General features: G+C 42.9%; 3 protein-coding genes across 3 annotated transcripts in view; all 3 read right to left on the minus strand.

The window, feature by feature from the left end:
* Positions 1-21,979, minus strand: part of GDE1 (glycerophosphodiester phosphodiesterase 1) — a 166,489-nt gene that overhangs the window by 113,669 nt on the left and 30,841 nt on the right. The gene's annotated exons all lie outside the window — the stretch shown is intronic.
* COQ7 (coenzyme Q7, hydroxylase) lies at positions 3,725-7,018 on the minus strand. The gene is made up of 6 exons (XM_079320866.1): positions 6,918-7,018; positions 6,643-6,833; positions 6,109-6,223; positions 5,871-6,010; positions 4,519-4,587; positions 3,725-3,849 (listed from the first exon to the last, which is right to left on the minus strand). The coding sequence occupies exons 1-6, from the start codon at positions 6,985-6,987 to the stop codon at positions 3,772-3,774; spliced, it is 663 nt and encodes a 220-aa protein (XP_079176992.1). The 5' UTR covers positions 6,988-7,018; the 3' UTR covers positions 3,725-3,771.
* TMC7 (transmembrane channel like 7) lies at positions 7,746-21,814 on the minus strand. The gene is made up of 16 exons (XM_079320681.1): positions 21,723-21,814; positions 21,368-21,608; positions 19,200-19,348; positions 18,696-18,863; positions 18,430-18,515; positions 17,780-17,925; positions 17,095-17,242; positions 15,529-15,699; positions 13,979-14,130; positions 13,011-13,128; positions 12,268-12,365; positions 11,780-11,963; positions 10,882-11,012; positions 10,473-10,628; positions 9,642-9,720; positions 7,746-8,596 (listed from the first exon to the last, which is right to left on the minus strand). The coding sequence occupies exons 1-16, from the start codon at positions 21,772-21,774 to the stop codon at positions 8,537-8,539; spliced, it is 2,139 nt and encodes a 712-aa protein (XP_079176807.1). The 5' UTR covers positions 21,775-21,814; the 3' UTR covers positions 7,746-8,536.

The following is a 21,979-nucleotide window of genomic DNA, read 5'->3' on the forward strand; positions in this document are numbered from 1 at the left end:
TCTATCCCATTGCACCTCATATGGCACAACTTTGAAGCCAGAGACAAAAAAAATGACTGCCATTTGAAATTATGCCTTCCCTAAAGTCAAGTTACAAGACAGATGCAGACAGATTAAGTAACTCCTGTACAACTAAGAACAAATAGAGATGTACATATCACGCCCAGCACAGGGACTGTATGGCACATCCTCAGCTGATCACAAGCCTAGCTCTGTGTGTTTAAGTGGGCTACACAGATTTACTCCAAACAAAAATGAAGCCCAACCCAGACAACAATTTATTCTCTGCCAAACAATCCTATGAGTCTCATTTTACATAATCTGCATCATAAATCACAGAATCATAGAGTGGGTTGGGTTGGAAGAGACCTTGAAGTTCAGCTCATTTCACAGCCCTCTGCCATGGGATGGACACCTTCTGCCACCCTGTCCATGCTGGCCTTGGACACTCCCAGGGCTGGGGCAGCCACAGCTGCTCTGGAAACCTGTGCCAGGGCCTCAGCACCCTCACAGCCAAGAAATTCTGTCTTCTATCTAATCTAAACCTGCCCTCTATCAACACAAAGCCATAAACCCTTGTCCTATCACAGCACACCCTTGACAAAAGTCCATTCAGCTTGTGTCAGCATCACCTCATTAATCCCAGCCACGGGGCTTTGGTTTGTGCCTGGCTGCTGCTGAAAGGTGTCCTGGCACAGGCAGAGCTGCATGTCTGAGGCACCACACGTGCCTCCTGCAGTGCCTCCAGCCACAGGGCAGAGATCCTGCTCCAGAAACAGCCCAGTGCTCAGCACAGGGACTGCACCATCTGCCACTCCCTTCCAGGCACCACCAGCACCTTTATCTCTGACTCAGAGCAGCTTTGGAGAGCAGGGGCCAGGTCAGCCCCAGCTCTGACTGCAGAAGAAACCAGCAAGAGGTGAGATGCTGTTCAAAGAGCAGGTGACAGCCCTAAAGCCCTGCACACACACAGATGGGTACCTGCTGCTCCTCCTCACTGAGAAATACAACTGCTTCTGCAGGAGAAAATTGGGATCAAGCCCTGGATTATCACAAGAGCTAAAAAGGACCTCTTTCTATGAGGGGAAGGATTTCATCCCACTGCATACTTTAAAACCAAAATTATGTGTGTATTTTATCATTTACAAGGAAGCCACAAAACTCAAAGGCACAGTGAAGACCCTGTCATCTTCCCCACTCCCTGTTCTGAAAATGCAGCATTTCACAGCCTCTCTGATCCAAGCTCCCCTTCCTCTGTCAACACAAGCAGAGTTCATTGAGGATCACTATGATAACAGACTTGTATAAGCTATATACTTTGGCCTCTGCCTGCCACTAATCCCTGCTGGGATGGCTGGTATTACTCAGCTCAGTTCTCCCTTAACACAAAAAAGTAGTTACACTAAGCACCTATTGTTCTTTTGTAACCTTTTACCACTTTTTTAGCCTTCCAAAATCTGAAACAGGTTTTTAAACAAAAAAAAAACCCCTCCCTTTTCCGTGAGAAAAATGAAAAGCAACTCCATTTTCTATGCAAAACAACAACAAAAAAAATAAACTGCCAGTGAGCAGGAAAATGCACAAGCTTTAGAAGTGGAAGAACAGCCCACCCACAGTTGAATGGACAGGTAGAAATCTGCTCCATTAGAGAACTAACAAACCCTGCTCAGGAGCATAAAGCAGATTTGATCTCTCAGTTCACATTTCATGCTTGCAGCTGGAGACAGTGTTACTGTCTGATATCCTTCTCAAATGTGCAGGATGTGCTCAGCTGCTGAGGACAAAGAACTCTCTATGAGCACTTTCAACCACAGCAGATATAACCAAACACAGGCCTCACATGGCAATTTCTTGGTATTTGATGTTCCCAGCCCTTGGCCAAATGAAATACATTTAACATGAGATTTGTCTATTAACAGCTGTTGCCCCAAGTGAGCAGTGTGATGGTCTCACATCTTGGACAATCACATGAGCATCTCTCTGTCACTGCTGAACATCTGCAGATATCCTCAGAGAGCCTCAGCAAGCACAGCCCTGGAGAACACAAGGCTTCAGCTCTCCAGGAAACCCCCACAGATGCCTTGTCCAGCTTTCAACCCTGGTGTAATGGCTCAAAGACCAGCAAGTGTCTGGTTCAGTGTCCAGTTTATGTCACAAGACCATAATATCTATGTGCATAGTGTGCAGCTCTGAGTCACAAACACCATGCCCTGCCCTCCCTCCCTGCAATAATGGACTTATACCCATGTTGCCCCTGGTATGAAAGGCCTTACAATGGACTATTCATCAAGCAATCTTTTCTCTGTCTTTGACTCCATCACCAAAGCCTGTGACTTACAGCACAGGTTTCCAGCACCACTTGTTACTCCTCTAACCACTTCAATCATTCTTTTGTGCTGATTCCTCTTTCCTCCAAATTACCTGGGAATTTTCCACATGCATATTGAATATTTTAGAGAAATTAAGGCAAGAAATCTGCTAAATAAGAGTTTTGTTCAGAGAATTAGTGAAAATAGGGAAGATATTGCATTAGTGTAATAAGATGGACCTTCAGTAAACTTGAGTTTTCATGCCACTGCTCACAGCTGTATGGAGCTCAGGCAAGGCAAGTGAGACTCCCTTAGAGTTATTTTCTGATTATGCAGTCCCTGAGAATCTGTGATTTAGCTCTGAGCTCCTCCAGTCAAGTCATTCCAGTGGGTGTGCAAAGCAGCCACACAGAACCAAATGCTACTTTGATTGAACAAGGTAAATAATGTCAGTAGTTTGAGTCTAACAAATCTAAACTTGCAATAGTTTGAGAGATAGAATATACAAAGTGACATAACAAAATCACACAGAATAGGAATTTCTCTGTATTAAGATTTAACCTTCTGCCTAAGCTCCTTCACCCAAAAAAGGGTAAATAATCCTCTTTAAGAAGCCTTTAATGACAAATTACACACCAATCAGTACCTACAAACACTAACAGAGCTACTAAAAAAGACAAGCTCAGATGTACCTGGATTAAATGCTGTCTGAAGCAAAGCAAGATAAGCTTGAAAGCTTTAACAGAGTATTGAATGCAATTATTGCAGGGATCAATTCCTTACATGCTCAGGTAAAAGAAAATGCAAGCCAAAAAACACAAGAAAAAAACCAAACAACAAAAAGATCCCCACTACCAAAAAACACCAAACCAACCAAAAAAACCCAAACATAGTAAATAAAATTCTACTCAAAGAATTTGGAACTGTGCCTGAAAAAAAGCCCACCCCAAAATACAAAGAAGTCCTTAAGTAAAAGTGGTCTTATAATACCCATTTTTATTCAAGAGGGACAAAAATAAATATTTACTATTACTTCACCCTGAAAACAGAAAAAATATTCTTCTTTGTCAGTACTATTTTAAAATGAGCTGCTCCAGCTTATTTCAAGTCACATAAATTTGAAGGCAACAGAGAATGTAGTTATCATTGCTGTGTGTGCACATACACAAATATTGTACACATAAACCATGTATACACATATTTTGCTGCCACCTTGTGAACAGTCTCTGAATAAGCAGGTCTGGTTCACACAGATTCAATTCTGCCACCTTTATTCACATTTAGCTCAACTGATTTTAATGACAGATACCTTTTAAATGGGGACTCAATGTGACAAAGGATGGCTGAATCAAGTTCTTAGTGCAGAAAAATTTAAAAGGCTGAACAAAATAGCTGAGTCCTCCACAATTTCCATCTGCTTTTATGTCCCAATTTATTGCCATGATTATTATAATAAATATAACTATATTCTTTCTGATAAAAATATTGCAGCTTTGCATCCAAGTTGTATGGCTGTCTTCAAAACAGAATAAGCTGGTGTCTGTAAAAAGAATAAAAGATTAATACATCTACTGAAGTGTTCTGCTTGAACTAGATTGTGATAAGGAACAGTAAGCACTATTAAAAAAAAATCAAAGTAAAACCACATGCACAACAAGAAAACCTCACCTGTAGTTGCAGTCTAATCTATCCTAGAGAAAACTAAATTAAAATTTATCAACTTTTCAGAATATTTCCATTTCTCCACAAATGTTAGTCAAGAGACAAAACAGGAGAGAAGTCACACATTCCCCACAGAGTATCCAAGGGAGCACAGAATTTAGTTCAGTATTTCACACTTCCTAATAAAATGATGCCTCCAGTTCCCAGCACTGGCAATAGTATGTATGGACAGCACTTATTAGCCTAAGTTAAAAAAAAAATCTAATTTAAACTGAAATGAAAAGAAAATCTAAAAATTTGCAGAGGACACCTCTTAGGAGAGAAATCAAAACACTCTAACACTTGACATTAATTTCAACAGATTCTGTTCTGCTCTAGAAAAATGAAAGTTTTAACATGAAGGACATTCTTATATATATCTTTAGGAAAGTGTATCAGGAGCCTTTTTTTCTGCTTCTCCAAGAAGCCCAGCCAGGCTCTAAGTAAGGAAGGTAAGAGCAGCACGTGCATGTGCTCACTGACAGCAGTGAGCTGACTTTGTACTCACAGCTTCTGCATCGTGCTCCAGCCCAATGTCGTGGTGCTCCTGCTCCTCATCCCGGAACTGCTTTATCACCTGTAAAAACAGCACCCACTGAGCCTGCCTCGCTGAGAAATCAGGGCAGCCAGCACACAAAACTAGATGTTGTTGGTCATTGGGTGCACTACAACAAGCCAGGGTATCTCAAAAACTTCTCAAAGATCTGAACTTGCAATTCAGCAAGAAGGGAATTATTTACAGCATTTCCCTATCCTGAAGTTCTTTGAGTAGACTCCAAAGAAGTCTTTGAGTTCAAGTTGCTGTTTAATTAATATATCACTACCTTTTTCACAGTTTCAAAAACTTCTATAGTCATAATAACTTTTAACACTGACTAGTTTCACACCCCCACATTATTCTGACAATGTGAATACAGGAATTCAGGTCCCTGCCTTGCCAATCAGAAAGGGTGTTCCCCTGTAAGCTAACCAGGCTTTTGGCCATTCTAGTATACTCCAAAGAACAATTGTTTGTCTTCTAATTTTTCCGCTGGGATGAAAAGATTTAGAGGATTTTTTCCTGAGATGCTTGCAGATGACCAGGAGTGTTTAATAAGAGCTCAGCACTCACAGACACCTGGGCACTGCCCCTGCCAAAAGGTTTGCATTGCTTTTGGTGTCCTTGCTATCTCTCCTCATATTGGCACTGTGAATAAACTCACTGCCTGGATTTTTCCTCTTTATTTTGTGCCATCTCTATCTATTTCATCACATCATTATCTTCAGGGGTGATGTTTCCCGGGGGGGAACCTCAGCACAATCCCGGTTACTTCAGATACTTCAGATACAATTTCTGTAACAATAGGATACATTGGAATAATCAAATTTTGCTACATGTTACACTAGGCACAACTGAACACACTGGTAGCCAGCAAGGCTGGAAATGAACCAGTTTCACATGCTGCCCCTGGAAACAGCTCAAGGTTAATTAGCATGTGAAGGCTGGTGAATGCCTTCAGAGAAGGGCAACACTGTGCAATCAATATTATCCTCCTTTTGTTTCCCCCCTAAATCCTCCCTTTGAATTAAAATTCATCAAACTCAAAGCATAATTCTTCCACTTGGAAAGGAAACACTGCCTTACTGAAAGCATGCTGAAGAGAATCCATCATATGTATTAATTTTGGTGCTTGATCAATTAGTGCTGCTGAAGGAAAAAGCATCCTTTTATTTTAATAGTTTCTGTCGACTTCAGCATTCTAAGTGACAGAACAAAAAGATCCACTGTAAATTCTAAAAGCATATTATTTTTAAAAGACTAAATCACATTGAATAATTCAGTTAATCAGTTATAACTATTTTTAAGCCATGGTTAAATACCTGCAATAGCTCTTTGTATTTTTCTGGATCCTCCTCTATCAGAGTTCTGATCTGGTTGTTGTAGTGCTCTGATATACTCTCTTCCACAGCCACTGTGCAAGCCATTGCTCCCTTCTTCCCAAGCAAAGCACTTCCAGCCCCTGGCATTGGGGTACCAGACACATGAATACAATGAAAACAAACAATTTAACAAAACTGAAAACTCCACAAAACAACAATAGTAATTATACGAACTCACCTAAAACAAAACCTGCTACATTCCAGAAAGGCAATAGAACAGTAGGTCGAACTCTATATGCAACCATGAGCTCATTGAACTTTTTCAGGTGCTCTTTTTCTTGATTCCACATTTGCTGCAAAAGAGACAGATCACAGAGAAGCATAAAACCACAAGAGGCAAACATTTCTAATAAAACTGATAAAAACCAGAAGAGCTCAGGCCACGTATGATGTGATAGCTGAGGCAATACTGTAATACTGTAACACCACAGAGAAGAAATGGTGCAGAAAGGTGCAGATCATTATAAAAAGGACAGACGAGGATAGTTATAAGAAGTGTGAGTTATAAGTTAAAAATAGGACAATTCTACGGCAAATGTAGAATAGGTAACCCGCTTACCAAGTACTCCCACACTCTATAAACCCGCACGTTCGGAAATGTTTAGAAAAAGCCGGACAACAATCCTGCCGTGAAGGCTACTCTGTCCCAGCGCCACCCGGCGCGTAAATCAAACAGAAACGAAGCAGAAGCTTCGCTGCTGAACGCGCTCACCTGGATGACGGGCCCCACGCCGGACCTGCCCAGCACGGCCATCTGCCCCGCATAGATGCGGTTGGCCCCGAACTCCCCCGCATGGTCCACGCGGATGATGCGGTCTATGACGGGCTTGTGGATGCCGCGCTGCGCCCCCCGCGTGCTGCACGGCCTGAGGGGAGCGCCCCCGCCGGGCACGGGCCGCGGACCTGCGGAGACACAAAGGTGACGCGAGGTGCTCGCTGCCAGCCGCGGAACAGGGAGCGGAACAGGGAGCGGAGCCGAGCCCGTACCCGGCCCGCAGAGGAGCGGACGGCGCTGCCACAGCCAGCACCGCACCGACGGACCCGCGGCCGCCGCCATCGCGCTCAGCCCGTCATCACCGCGCGCTGCCCTCCCGCCCTATCACCATCCTGATTGGCCTCGAGACGCCATCGCATTGGTTAGCGCAGCTGTCAATCAAATCCCGCGTCCTGGTTACCATGGGAATGGGGGCGGGACCTCCTGAGGGTGGGCGTGATGAGGGCGGGAACTCCTGAGGGCGGGAGCGCTGAGGGGACCGCGCACTCTGAACTGCCTGAACTTGAAATTGTAAACTTGATTTAAATTGTAAACTTGAATTGTAAACTTGATTTATCTCATTTATCTCGCCTCACGTCACGCGTTAACAGGTCTGCATTGAGCTTAGTAATAACGTCTCACACGCATAAAATTTAAAACCCTGTTGCCAGGAAGTTGAACAGGAGCAAGCAAACAAAAGTAAGCATGGAAGAATTTTAAGGAGGGGCAGCTGATTTGTGAACCTTTCAAAAAGCAGGAAGGCTTTTGTTCCTCAGCCACAGCGGGCGGGGGGCGTGAGGCGGGGTGGTAAAAAAATACCGTTTATTGAATGGTCATTTCTTCCAAATGAGCATAGAAAACATTCCACAACATTATATAAAAAGGATAATGTCTCACATTAACAAAGAGAGGAGTAACGCACATTTCAAACCATCAGCGCAGTTTTGGACAGAAAATCCTTAACCACAATCTTTAAATAAAGGACTCCATTAGCAGCCCACAGGGACACACGGACCCAGCGGGTCAGGTAAGAGAGGAAAATGAAATTAAAACACACAGTATTGCCAACCAATAATTTAACTGAAATATTCACATTTTAGAACACATAAAACAGTAGTCAAGATGTTCATACAAGCATAAAACACAAATAATAATGACTTAAAACGATAAAACAAAACCAAGAAAGGGCTCTCCAGAGCAGCAAGGCTGGTGCCCCAGCAGTGCTGTGCCTGCTGGCTTCTTCCTACTCCCAGTTTTTATTCAGAACTCTTCTTTATCAGCTTGTTTTCTCTGAACCATTTTGTGACCAGTTACCCAGTGTTCAACTGCTCTTGAAATAGCAAACCCTCACCTATAAAAATATTTAGAAAACTGATTTCAAACCCATTCCGTATTTTCTTTTCAAAATACTTCCATACATACTTCTTTTTTTTTAAAATCAAAGCAAAGGAAAGGCATTGAAAACATGTAAAAACATACCTTTCCTCTCTCTCATGATTCTTACAGCATAATTTGTAAAAACAGTACAGAAGACCTTCAGCTCTGATCATATTTTACCCAAACATCCCTGAAAAAACAGGGATGTAACAAATCCCAACAACCCTGAAGGTGTATCAGCATTAAAGTGTCCTTTTTGGAACAGCTCTAACACAGTATAAATCAGCTGAATTTCCAAGTTTTGGAAACCTCAAGCACCACCAGCTTAATCAAGAAGGACTCAGACCACAAGCATCTATTTCTTAGACTACAGTCCCAGCCAGCTTCTTATTTTTTAGAAGCTGCAAATGCTTCTGCTGTTATCTTGTTCTTCTGGGAGTTTCAGGAAGTCAAGTTCTTTTGGCTTGTGTGGTTTTCAAGGATACCTCTGAGCTTCTGCTATTTTTCTGATTAGGAACATCTTGTCACGGCTCTCCTGGAAAGACACAATAACAAGTATGTTCCACATGAGCAGTGTTAATACAAGTCATTACAACAGCTCATTTCTTCATTAGAAATAGGTGCACTCACCACATTGTGCTCCCCCAGCACACTCAACTGCCTGAACAATTTCAAGTTTACAATGGCTTTGGTTTTATTTATCTCACCTCACATCACACATTAACAGTTCTGCATTGAGCCTAGTAAAAACTTCTCACATGCATAAAATTTAAAACCGTGTTTCCAGCAAGTTGAACAGGAGCAAGCAAACGAAAGTAAGCATGGAAGAAGTTTAAGAATGGGCAGTTGATCTCAAAAAATCTCCCCCAGTAGTGTTTTTCTGCACGTAAGTTTTTAAATACCCTACCTAAAAGAAGCACATCTCAAGAAATGGGCTATTTCATAAGAAAGTAAGAAGTCTTACTAGTCAGATCACAGCACACAAATGCTGCCAAACCTGGAAGTGGCTTTTGATGGCCACAAAGCAGCATTTGTGCACTGGCACCCTTCTCCAAAAGGGTGAATTGCTCCACTTGCAGTACCTGCTCAAGCTGCTCTGGGCCTCCACTCCAGAACAAGACCAGAAAAGATGCAGTAGAAATACAAGCCTGGAAAGAAGGGAAGGGAGTTGGGTGCCCCTTTGTGAGGGCAGAGAAGGAAACAAAAGTGGAGATGTGCAAGATGGTGGAGGAGACAGGAAACACAGGATTCAGGTTCTTCTTTGGCAGAAAAAAAACCCATGCAGAGAAGCAGATTTAAACAGGGCAACAGATGAAAAAGAGGGACACAGCTTCTCAGGGGAGTATCTCCTGTATGAGTGTGTCCTGACATAACCAGACCTTGTTGCAGCTGCAGCTGGTACCCAAGAAAACCAACTCCACTGAGAAATACCACAATGCTTTGGTTATTTTTCCTGGGTAATCTGTAAAACATTCTTCACTGCAAACACCAAATATCCAGGAGACTATGCAAACCAATATTCCTCTGTAAGCCTCATTTCTAAAGTTCTCTTCATTGTGAAGTGTTGGGTCAGATCTTACCAAAACCAGTTGTTCTCTCAGCTGTTCAACCACTCGTTTGTGGGCTCGAGCCAAGGCAATAACATAGAACATAACAATGCTGTAAACAGACAAAAGGGGAAGAATTGAGATTTCCAATGGACATAATAAGAAGGTTCAGGAAAACACATGAACAAATGGAAGGGCTGGGTGGAGTCCAAAATAAGCCACATCGTTTTTCAAGCATAGAAGTTTTAGAAATCATCAGGTAATAAGGCTCCAAAATTTGCTAACAGTTTAGTTAAACTGAAATGCAAAAAAAACTCCATTTAAACTTAAGAAAAAAAAAAAAAAATTATTGGAAGACTGACCAGACACTGGAACAGTGTTGTGGAGTCTCTGTATCTTTGGAGATATTAAAAATCTAAGTGGGTATAGTTCCTGCTCTACTTGATCTTGTTTTGAATAGGAGAGTTGGGTTAGATTCTCTCTACAGGTGATATCCAACTTTAAAAATGTTATGATTCTACATTGAATTTCTTCTTACAGGATGACTATTTGGGGAGTTTTATTTGTTTTTTCAGACTAGGGTTCATGGATAGGAATTGTGATCACAAGGCTTACACTATTAATTTGCAGAGGATTCACAGTTAACATTGTTGAGAAGGACACTTGAATATGGGATGTGCAAGGGGAAATGGAACAAAGCTGATGAGTGTGAACACATGGGCAAAGACATAAGGGCTGAGGGTTCATATGGGGTTTGATGCTTCTGACTGCAAATGGAAAATCTGGTTTAATTGATGCTTGATATGAGTTCAGTAAGCAAGGAAATGGAGCTGCATAAGTGAATCAAGTCTCCACAATACTCACCAAAGGATCACAAAAAAAGGCACTGCAAAGGCTTCTGATGCCATGCCAAAAAGGACCTGCTGCAGACCTGCTGGAAACTTAAATATTGTATCTGGAATAACTTCCCACGAAGTGTTAAAATTCCTGAACAGCCCACATGCCTTGGAAGAGGGGATACTGTCAAAGAAGCAAAAGAAAGATATTACACCAAAATGTGAAGATAAAATAATCCAGCACAAGCCAAGCACCAGATTGGTGATACAGTATAAGTGTCCTATATGTCTATAAAACTGTAATTTTTGTTTATAAGTTGATGTTACACCCTATATATTTTGTTCCATTAATCATTCTAAAGTTGTGTGTCTGCTTTCACAGAACTGACAGCCTTAGAACAAGTGTCAACTTCACAGAACTCAAAATTGTCACTTACTGTGCTATGCTGACTCCCAGAGGGACAAAAGCCAAGAGGAGCCCAATCAACAGCACCACCAGGAAGAAAAAGTTGGAACTTGATGCTCTTACAGGCCTGGCTGCAGGTTTTCGTGTGTGTATCAAAACAATCTGGAGAGGGAAGGTGAGGAAAACTGTTATCAGCACATCTATATAGATATACATCCAAATATACTTCCCCAGAAACTGATTTTCCATTCTCAAACATGCCACCAGCTACCACACAACCACCTCCTCTGGTGTGCACAGGCTGGAAGGGCTAAGACAGGATTGCCTCATGTTTTGGTGTAAGTCAATGTCTCCTCATTTGTGTAAGAATTTGATCCAGAGGGCCTCACACACTTGCACAGAGCATTTGGTGTATGATCCATGGCACTGCTGGTGGATTTGTCCTGCCACATCTTCACTGGATACATCCCCTCTTGCAAGACCCAAAGTGTTAGCAAGGATTGGCTGCACAGAAGGAGCTGTGTGGTCACTGGGCAAAAGTTCTGACAGTGAGAAATCACACAAACATCCAACCCAGCTTGGATTTTCCATTTTGCACCCAAATTTTTAGCAGTTTTGCAATATTTTGTCAAATTCTAAGCTGCAGGAAAGTGTTATAAACTAGCTTTGGTACATAAAATTATTTTCTTTAGAAACAAGACAAATAATTTGAGAAGTAATAACTGAAATGTGACTTTGATGATTTCAAAGCCAAATTCTACCTTCTGGTAAAAGCACAAAGCCTTACTGAAAAAGGAGTATCATTGACTTGTTCCATCCACTGTATCCACAGGTGGTTTTAGATTTTTTTGCTAGCTATATCTATATGCCTGCACTACAAAAACCATAGTGATGTACTCAGTCCTTTATCAACCATATGCCTTCATTACCTTTTTAACATAAAAGATGATGAAGTATTTTACAGTTGCTATTAAAGGGAGAAGTGGTGAAAAGAAGGTTCCAATCCAGCAAATAGTCTGCCCATAAATGATCTCCAGGACATTGTCAGAAATTCCAAATTCTTTATGTCCAAACCATTGAACCAGCTTGCAAGAGCAATGAGTAACCAACAACCTGAAAACAAAGAACACTCTTAGTCCTAAATTGAAGTTGTAGAGTTTAGATGCTTTCTGACACATTTGAAACACACCAAACTTAGCATTGAAGCATTAGACAACATAACAGGAAATGTCTGAAGAAAAAAGCCCTCAAATATCAAAACATTTACAGCCATCTGAATAGCAAACAGGTACTTGAACCACCAGTTTATTTTAAAACTAGTAATTTGGTTAGAAGTATGGGGAGTTTAAAGCAGAAAAAAGAAAATGTGTTTCATATGTCATTTGTAAAAATATGTTTAAAAAGCAGAGATACATACTTTCTGGGGAAGTCCACAAACAGGGCCACAGCAAGAATTACAATAAAATCAAATATCATCAGTTTGTACATTTCCTGCCCAACATCAGATTCCCAGCACTATAAAAACAAGCCAGGAAAAACAAGATTAGCAGTCTAAACAAACAAGTGGAAAATCTGTCTATCACTAAAGCAATAACTGTCTCAGTTAACACCATGAAATTCAAATGCTATTAACTCAAATTTCTAAACACCATGAAGTTCAAATGCTATTAACTCAAATTTCTAAAATATTCAAATGTTTCAAAGTTCCCGTGCCAAGCTTTTCACTTTTTTTTCTGTTTTGATTTTGGGGTTTTTCTGTGAAGTGGGGCAGGGGGGTGACTGGGTGTGTTTGGTTTGGTTTTGGTGGTTAAGGGTTTTATGTTTTTTTTCCATTTGAGGAAAACCCATTTGCCTTAACACCACAAAAGGCAGTAGCACAATGTCTCCAAAACACAGCTACCTCAGACAATGCTCATGGTGGACAGAAAGTCTGTGCTAAGCAATCATCTGCCACTGGATTAATTCCAATCAGAGTTTTACACAAACAAAGGATGTTTGTGCAACAGCTGTACTGGTTTGCACTGAGCAAATCCACACCAGGCACAGCATGAACAGCAACCCCAGGGCTGACACTGAACACCTCTAGACCAGCAACTCTCGTGGAAAACAAATCTCTGATCACAAGCTCAGATGATTAAAGAGCAAGATAAATCTACTTACAGGATAGTGTTCGTAATTGTACCCACAGGGCTGACACTTGTCACCATCACAGTCGGAGATCTGACTCCACAGGGAGAACAAGAGAACGCCAATATTGGCCAACCGCACAAAGACACACCTGCAAAAAAGGCAAAACCTCACTCCAAACATGCCAAAAATAGCCATGGTAACATCTGGCTCACCTTGTACAGGAGTCCAAAGAAGCCTTAAAATAGAAAAGGCTCATGCAGACCTTTAGCAAGCCAGCCAGATCATAAACACATTTATTTCCTTATTAGTAAGTTAAAATTGCTTTTCACCTTCCCAGCTTTAGGCTACAGTCTCTTGTTTCTTTTCTCAGGAGTGTTTCCAGATTAGTCACTTCAGTTGCAGACCTTGATGCTGCAATGGGTTGCAATTCCCTAAGGTACAGTTCTGTGTGCAGCATTTCCATTTCATGTAGCTGCAGGCCTTCTGAGGCACTTGGCCAAATCAGAAATACAAAGCATGGACTTGCAGAGTTCAGGTGTTTCAATCCAGATCTTACTGCCTTAAGCTGCCAAATACCAGCTCTTACACTGAAATATCTTTTACCTCAAAACTTTTAACTTCTGCCTCGAGCAAAGCTGTGCTTCAGTCACTGCTGTACACACACCATTGCTCATTCAGGGAACTGCTACATGCAAAGCAGTGAATCCACAGGTCTGCAGCCACAACTTCTCTACTGACTGTTCAAATTGAAGATGTCCAGACCACACAGCTAAATGGGACCAAGAGAAAAACTTGGACGCTGAGATGATTGCACAGCACTGTCATCAAAACAAATTGTTCCCAGATTTAAAGTTTCCAACTAAACATTGGCCAAACAATGCCTCCTTGGTTTCCAGTGCCAACCTCTCTGCTTCTTGATGTTTCAATGTTTACAATACATATAGCCTACCAAGAACAAGTTGTTGAGACATCCAAGGCCACAACAAAAATATCTTTACCTCAAGAGTGTCAGCTTGATTTCAAAGGCTGGTGTATAGTCTTCAAATTGGATCAGAAATGAGAAGATCAGAGGACCAATGAAGTTGGCCGTTGTGATCACCATGGAAGGCAAATACTGCACCAAGAGATTAACCTGGGAGTTTGCATTTTCCTGCAGAAGAGATGAGAGAAACATAATGCCTAGAGAAACACACCTTCCTGAGCATGCTGTCTCCAACTACACACCAGCCTGCCTTGTCCAGGATTCATCCTCCACCCACATTTGCACCAGGCAACAGGAATCAGCACCAGGCACAACATGAATGGCAGACCCAGGGCTAACTCTGAATGCCTCTAGACAAGCAAGTCTCACAGAAAACAAAACTGTTCTTTATGCAAGCCTGATCATTGCTCTCTCTGCAGATACACACCCTTGCTTTCTCCTGGTGAAAAGACCAGGAACTCTTCCTGTGTATTTCTGTGCTTTCTCAAAGCTTCTGTTTAAAGAGGTTCAACTCCCCAAGGTTTGTGTCTGTTGCTAACCAGCACCAAGGCTACCAGGTTTTACAACTATTCCAAGCAGAGACACTTCAATTTATTCTTACAGGTGCCAAGCAGCTTTCCTAACTTTCCTACCACCCTGACTAGCTCCTCTAACTGCTCATTAAGACAAGGGCAGGATATCAACCCATCTACTTACAGCCCACAGTAAGTGAGGCTGTTCTTGAAGTTATTGTGTGGTTCCTTTCTCTGCCCTCAAACAATTCCTCTGACACATGAACTCATTTAGCCTCCATGTCCTGCTTCTGTCTGTGCAATCCTGGCAGTTTACAGAAGTTCAGTTAGGTTCACCATGAGTACAACTTTCCTTGTGAACAGCTAAGTCCATCACACCAGCACCTTACACAGGGGAGAGAAAAATTGTGGTTTCCATTTCCACCAGACTAACCAAACCTTGAGGTCCTACAGAAAAGTCAATTACTTTTGTGAAGGTGTCACAACCAGAACCTTGTCTGCTTTGTTCTGCTTCTGAGTCACTCTTTCCATCTGCTGGTGGTGAAACCCACCCAATCTGTTTCTTGCTAGTGACACAAGAACCTTTGCTTCTGAAAACTGCTTTGTTCAAAGCCTTCCTGTTTCCCCACACAGAGGTAACTCAAGCCACAAGGCAGATCATAATCTTCACTCTGCTTTCCCCTGAAGTGCACTTGTGCATTCTTGACAGGAACCAGATCACGTGAAACTGATCATGATGGAGTTTGACTCAAGCAGCTCAGTTCTGCAGCCAGTGCACTGCCCAGACCCAGCAGATCACAGTGAGCTGAGCACAGTTACACGGGAAGGGTAACTCCTCTTGTCAGCTCCAAGGCCATCAACACTGAAGCCTCTGCAGTTTTTTTAGCACATGATTCTTAATCTTTCCTGCTCTCATCTACTAAAAAAATGTTGTCTGTAGAAAGCATTTTCAGATGTCTGCTATATTAAGATACTTGACTCTTTCACAATAGTTCCTCTTGCTGTAATTAGCAGCTTTTACCAAATCTGTCCTAGTGTCATTTCTTATACTCACATTGGAGTATTCTTGAGAGAAGACAGTTACTCTATAAATAGAGTAAAAACATCCTGATAAAATGGCAATGACAATTATATTTATAAATATTCTCAGAGAGTAGATGCGTAGCTTTTCTTCCATTGTTCTCTCAGCTATTTTTTGCTTCAGTTTTTCTTCCTGCAAGTCTGTCTACAAAGAAAAGGAAAAAGAGATGTTGTTTTTTGGTGTAGCATACAACATTTAACACCATGTCTTCTGCTCCTGAGAAGTGCAAATGTGTAGCCTGTTCTAGGAGAGTCACTCCAGCTCCCACCCAAGCACACAGAACTGAGTGTCTTCTTTGACAAAACAGGTCCATGCAGGAATGGAAGCCCCTGTGTGCTCAGCCTCCTCAAGCTGAAGGCTCTGTAGCCAAAGACAAGTGTTCTGCAATCCTCTTATCTCTACTGTATCAGTAACACATTAAGGACAGGCAGTTTGTTGAGAGGAACTGATACCAGCTTGATACTAAACTCTGAAATGGGTAAACCAGTCACTCATCTCATTACTTGTGCAGGTAAGTAACTGGTCCTTGTCACTATGGCTCAAAATTCCTTCTACTCTTTGTGAAGGAAAATTGAGGGATGACACTGAAAGAAGGAATAGAGTCTTGAGCAGCTTGTCATGTAAACTTGGTGCATTTCACCTTAACTGACATAAAAATACAGTGAAGACAATTTGACTGGGCAAATTCACATAACACCCACATTAGTGTATTTTCTGAGGATTTATGCCCATCAAACAGTATCAAGGGGCTTGTTCTAAGATGTGTGTTCTGGAGGCAAAAGTGTAGCAAGTGAAGGAGATTCTGATTCTATGGTGAAAAAAGATGGCTGTGAACTTGACTAGTGCAGAAGGCAACTCACTGTAATTTATGAAATCTGTAATTACTGCTTTGTGGTTTGAAGTGGAAGCATGTTCTCAAAGGTAATTTTTTCACTACACAAATCTCTGCTACCAGAGAGCAAAAAGAAGGTCCTTGTTTTACCAAAAGAACCTTTCAGATTCTTTTCAGAGCTTTATGGTTTGGGAAATCTATATCTGCATTAGCATTTTTTTATATGCATGTGTGCCAAAGAAACCTAGGGAAAATCTTTCTGTAAAAATAATCTCAAACAGTGCAAAGAGCACCATCTGGATTTTATTTCTCCCCAAACTACTGCTTACTGCACTGCATTCTTAAACCCCAGGACACTCAAACTAATCCCTGCAGGGTTTTGCCTACAGCTGGGACAGCTTTTCCTGTTGGACTATGCAGAAGTAACACAGGAAGCAGGACTGGGGTGTGAGGAAGAGGCAGATAAGACAAGCAGCTAACAGGCTGGGTCCCCAGTGCCTGGGGGAAGGAAGGGCCAACAACATCCGTGCCAATCTTCTCATGTTGCACCACCTACCTAGAAAGCATGCAAGAGGACGTGGGCTGCACCCCCAAAACAGGGTATTTCAATCCTTCTTAACCTTATTCCCTTATCTGCAAAATTACATCTCTTTTTTTAGCCATCTAAGCTGTGTGAAGCCATAATGACAGAGGCAGAAGGAGCTCACCTGCAGCTCGTACTGCAAACTGCGGAATTTCAGCCGGGCTGCGTTGGGATCTGTAATGCAGAAGTCCCAGCCTGCAAAGACTTTGTTACAGTAACTCTGAAATGGGTCTGCATCGTGCACTAAATTGTGCTTAAAGCCTTCCACAGACCTAGAGAAAAATTAATGAGAAGATGTATTTTAAACACAGGAAAAACACACACAAGAAATCTGACCGATCAAAGACTAAATTAGTGCCTCTGTGAGCAAACTGTCACTTCTGCTTAGTACAAGCCAGTGTCTAGGACATTTCAGGGTGAGATTCTGCAGCAGCTGACCCTGACTGTAAAGGTTATTCACACCTGCACTTCACCACAGTCACACCTTCTCACCTCACCCAGACACAGCAGAGGAAACTGAGACAGCACAAATAAAACTCAACCAAAAAACCCCAAAGAAAGTCCTCCAACAAATTCAGTATAGTTGAGGGGCTTTTGCTTATAGGTATGCATACAGATGAAAAACTGATACTTCAAATTGTTTTCTTTTTCCCAATCACACCAAAGGCTACTGTGGCACTGAATCCTTAAACAAAAGGCTCCCCATTTCCACATGAACAGCTCTAAAACAAGGTATGTTCCCTTCAAGCAGGAATACAGTGTAAACTGTGCAACAAGTAACAGTAAAAGAACAACACCACCATTTTTACCTCTTTATTATCCAGAGGAAACTTAAGGCAAGATAGGCAAATGTAGCCAGCAGGTATGCCAGTGGCAAGTTGTACCTCATGATATCAATCCATACAGCATCTACTGAGTAATAGCCATAAAACAAAATTGTCAATTCAAGGAATCCCTGTGAAAATGAAGTTGAAATAGAATTTGTGACAGCAACAACTGCTTCATTAAATCCAACCTGGCATTGAGCAATCATTTTGCAAATTTAAAATTAGGGCCCCCCAGCAAGCTACAAGTCTGTAGCTACTAAATACTGCCATTGCCTCTACCAAGCTGTAATGCAGGCACTGTGTGCTTAAAATTCCTCCCCTTCCCAGTCAAAGAGCTGTAGGACACAGACACTGGGACCCTACACAGAGAGCACAATAGGCAGTGTGCTCCAGAACAATAAGGGAAAGCAGCTGGGGAGGAGAGGCACAGGCTGGCACCTGAGCAGCCAGGCCTTGTGGTCACTCAGTAAAAGTCAGTTTGAAAACTGCCCTTCCCAGAAATAACATACCCCAGTGATGCATATGTCCTACTATTTCTCAAAATTATCAAAGCTTCCTTCCACAAGTATTGGTTTTTTTCATTTTAAATACTATGTGAGACGCTTAATTAAAAAAACAAATTAATTACTTACAGTGCCACTAAGCAAATCTTTGAGGTAAGTGTAGAAGTAAACAAGTCCCTTATTACCATTAGGTTCATAAACTGTGCAGATATCCTCTGTCAAAAGAAAGGCATGAAAATCACTCAAATGGCAATGCCCACTGAACTGCAAGATCATGTTCATTCAAACATGTCACACTCTTATAAAAAGGCTTTTTTTTTTTTTCCTGGGAGGTGGAAAAGAAGCTGATGGAATGGGGGAATCTCACAACAGCTGTACATAGAGAAGATGTTTACCTGTGTTCTTTGGAGAAATGTAATCAACAGTGCTGTTGAATATTCCATATTTGGAAATTATGGTGGGAAGAGTAACAAAACTGAACATCAGGACAAAAATGATAAAGTTCAGCAGGACCAGAAAGCGCAGGAAGGAGAAGTAGGACTGGATACCAGTACCAAATTTCCCTGGAAATAAAAGAAATTAAGAAATTAAGACAATAAAACCACTGAAAATACAGAGAGAGTAGAATCGGTTTCACTGAACTGAAGAAACACTGTTAAAGCTAGTTTTAAGTACTATGGACTTTTAGCAAGCTAACTGAAAAGCAGGGTGGACATAATAATATTTTTTTCAAATATATTTCCTTCTACCATATAATGGATTTTACATTCAGCAATAATATGGGATAAAGTAACTTCTTAAGCACACATAGTTATATCTGAAACTATGCTCACACAGGTAAAACTGCCAATAACAGAAACAACTTTCCAGAGGAGAAATGGACATGAGACAAGAAATACCTTCTATGCTGTGAATATCATGTCGCCAAAGCACCAGGTAAGATGAGAAGCCTTTGATTTCACTGAGTGCTTTTTTCATAGATTTATTGCTAGTTCTTCTCCACTTCTTCCATTTAGACAAATGTTCTGTTTCAGCCTGCTGAGAGTCCCTAAGAATGCAGAAATAGTTAGTGAGCACAAGAAATAATTTTTCACTCCATGTAGCAGAGTTTAACAGAATGGAGCCTGCCTGAAGCCTTCAGCTAAAGTAACATAGACAGAATCTCCCCATCTGATCCTGCTGATAATGGCAACATCAACTTAATTCAAATAGGGCAAGCTCTCTCATGAAAAACACTCACCTCTCTTGGAGGAAAAAACCCCAACAATTGACAACAATGGAAAATGCCAATTCAATGAATTTGAGAAAATATTTTTTGCCAACACCTCTGGGGATTCACTGTTCTAATAACTAGCTGCAAACAAACTATGAGAATGTGCCACTATCTGTAACTTTTAACCACTCACTTATGGATTTTCATATTATATGAATACATTAGCATTTTAAAAACTGATGCCTGGTCAGCAGGAGCAGCAAGGAGAATTCTGAGTGGCTCAGAGTTTTCATTTTGTTGTTTCTTTAAGAAACCTTAAAACCAGACAAAACTTTACAGAAACATAGCTTGAAAATGGACCTGTATGTAGCAAATTCTGTTCCAGTCTCTGATGCCACCAAAGAAGGGTAGAAGTTAATTAAGTACCCATGAGGACATGGTGCTGGGGTACCAAGGTTTCAGTTTTGAAAGACTTGTACTCAACCCTACCTATGTGCCAAGGGATGCACTGCCATGTATGCTCTGTGTTGCCTGTTTCCTCATCCTGCCAGCATTTTGGCAGTAAGTCAAATTAAACCTATACAAACAATCAAACAGGCAGCAGACGACTTCAGCTTTAAGAGCAAATACAGCTCCTCTCAAGAGATTCCATTCTGTGGAAACTACAGGCTGCAGCTTGCAGTATTTTAAATTCTGCAGAAGTGTCTGGCCCGTGTTCAGTTTGCATTTTAAATAGCAGCGTGGGCTGCATATTCATCTGAGTTACAGAAGCTGAGTGTTCAGCTCTCAGCTCACGCCGAGCACTCTGTGCTGGCAGCTGCTGCACAAATGCAGATCACGGATCTGTGGAAGCACCAAGAAGCCCCACCACAATCTCTCCGTGCTAACATGTGTAAACATGCCTGGGACATGGCAACTCCACTCCTCCCTGCAGTTCCTCTTTCTTGAAGAACTGAACTTTAGATACCCAAGTTCAGATAAAAATTCAAGGTGTTTCTTTACTATGAGCTAGATCTTCTACTGCTTCTTGTGTACAGGCTACAGAGTTAAACTCCAGGCTCAGGCTGTTTGCACTGCTCTCACAATAGAGTAGCTCTTGTTCTCTCTGGAGTCATTAATTTTATTTCCACCTCTCTCACAGCTCATAACTAGAACTGCAATGTACCTGATTTAAAGGTGCAGCTGTTCTCTGACAGCGCAAAACCACATCCTGTATCCTCTGTCCTCAAAGCAGCGTTCAGCCCAGCAGTGAGACATGAGATAACAAGCACTGAAACTCAGGCGGGGCAGAGTAAGGTCTGCAATCCCTCCCTCGGGGGGTTATCACCGGCGGGCAGAAACAGCGCACAGGAAAGAGTCATTTAAAAAGGAATGGGGCGGGGGGAGAAGATAGAAAGAAGCAAAGGTCCTGGGAAGCTTCCTATGGACTGCACAGAGCCACAGCAGAGAGAGCACACACATTGTGTAGGAGCTGTGAGCAGACTCAAGAGCAGCTGTACTCGCATAGCAGCGGGGGGTGGGGTGGGGGCTGTGTGTTCATGCAGATAACTCAGAGTGACCCTTGAAAGCACAAAACCCTGGGAGGAAAGAAGGCAACAAAAAGCCAAAACGGAGAAATGCGTTTGTTTGCTACAGGTAATTGCCAATTTTGACTAATTTCTTCCAATTCAACCTACTTCTGCCCCCAGTCAGCGACTCCCTCGTGCCAGGCAAGAGCACTCGGGCACCTTCTTGTCAGAATCACATGCCACAGGATGAAACAAATACAGCCTAACTCAGTTCTGCTTCAGCCTCCCAGCGCACCTGGGTTGTACTTAGGAAACAGTCATTTAATAAAACCAAACCAAGATTAACCTTATTCTCCTCTTCTCCGCCATGCACTTGGGGTGCTCTCTGGCAGGGCGGTCGGTCGGTTCGCCTCTCTCCGGCAGCAGCGCCCTGCCCGCGGTCCCGGTGCTGCGGGCGGTGCTCGGCAGGGCCGGCCGCCGCTCCTGCGAGCCCCCGCGGCGCCTCCGCGCCGACCGGTAACTGGGCAGCTCCTGCAGGAAATCCACCGGTGCGGCGCCGTGCGGCTCCTCGGCGAGGAGAGACAGTCCTGGAGGGCGAGAGGCACAGGGGCTGGGGTCGGGGGCAGCCGGGACCCCGCCGCGCCGCTCCCATCCCGTCCCTCCATCCCCCGCCACCTGCGCCCCGCTGCCGGAGCCCTCACCGCCTCTGTCCGGCTGCCAGCCCGGCCCCGCCGCGGCCCCCAGCCCGCTCATGGCTGCGGGGAAGCGCAGCCCCGCGCCGCCGCTGCCGCCGCCGCTGCCGCCGCTGCCGCCGCTGCCGCCGCCGTTTCCGGGCGCCGCGGGGCGGCGGCTGCCGGAGCGGGGCTGCGGGCGGGGAGAGGGAGAGGCTGTCCCGGTGCTCCGGGCGGGGAGAGGCAGAGGCAGAGGCAGCCGGAGCGGGGAGAGGCTGTCCCGGTGC

Source organism: Erithacus rubecula, assembly GCF_903797595.1.
Source record: "Erithacus rubecula genome assembly, chromosome: 17".
In the NCBI taxonomy this organism is placed as follows: domain Eukaryota; kingdom Metazoa; phylum Chordata; class Aves; order Passeriformes; family Muscicapidae; genus Erithacus; species Erithacus rubecula.

Bases quoted from the DNA above. Each gene is read 5' to 3' on its own strand.
- COQ7 (XM_079320866.1), bottom strand. From the start codon at position 6,987: ATGGCGGCGGCCGCGGGTCCGTCGGTGCGGTGCTGGCTGTGGCAGCGC. The intron at 6,834-6,917 runs GTACGGGCTCGG...GTGTCTCCGCAG, and splicing joins TCCGCTCCTCTGCGGGCCGG to GTCCGCGGCCCGTGCCCGGC. The intron at 6,011-6,108 runs GTGAGTTCGTAT...CCCCAATGCCAG, and splicing joins TGTAGCAGGTTTTGTTTTAG to GGGCTGGAAGTGCTTTGCTT.
- TMC7 (XM_079320681.1), bottom strand. From the start codon at position 21,774: ATGAGCGGGCTGGGGGCCGCGGCGGGGCCGGGCTGGCAGCCGGACAGA. The intron at 18,864-19,199 runs GTATTTCTTGTC...TTTTATTTCCAG, and splicing joins TGATATTCACAGCATAGAAG to GGAAATTTGGTACTGGTATC. The intron at 9,721-10,472 runs GTGAGTATTGTG...GTCTGTTTACAG, and splicing joins CCTTTTTTTGTGATCCTTTG to CATTGTTATGTTCTATGTTA.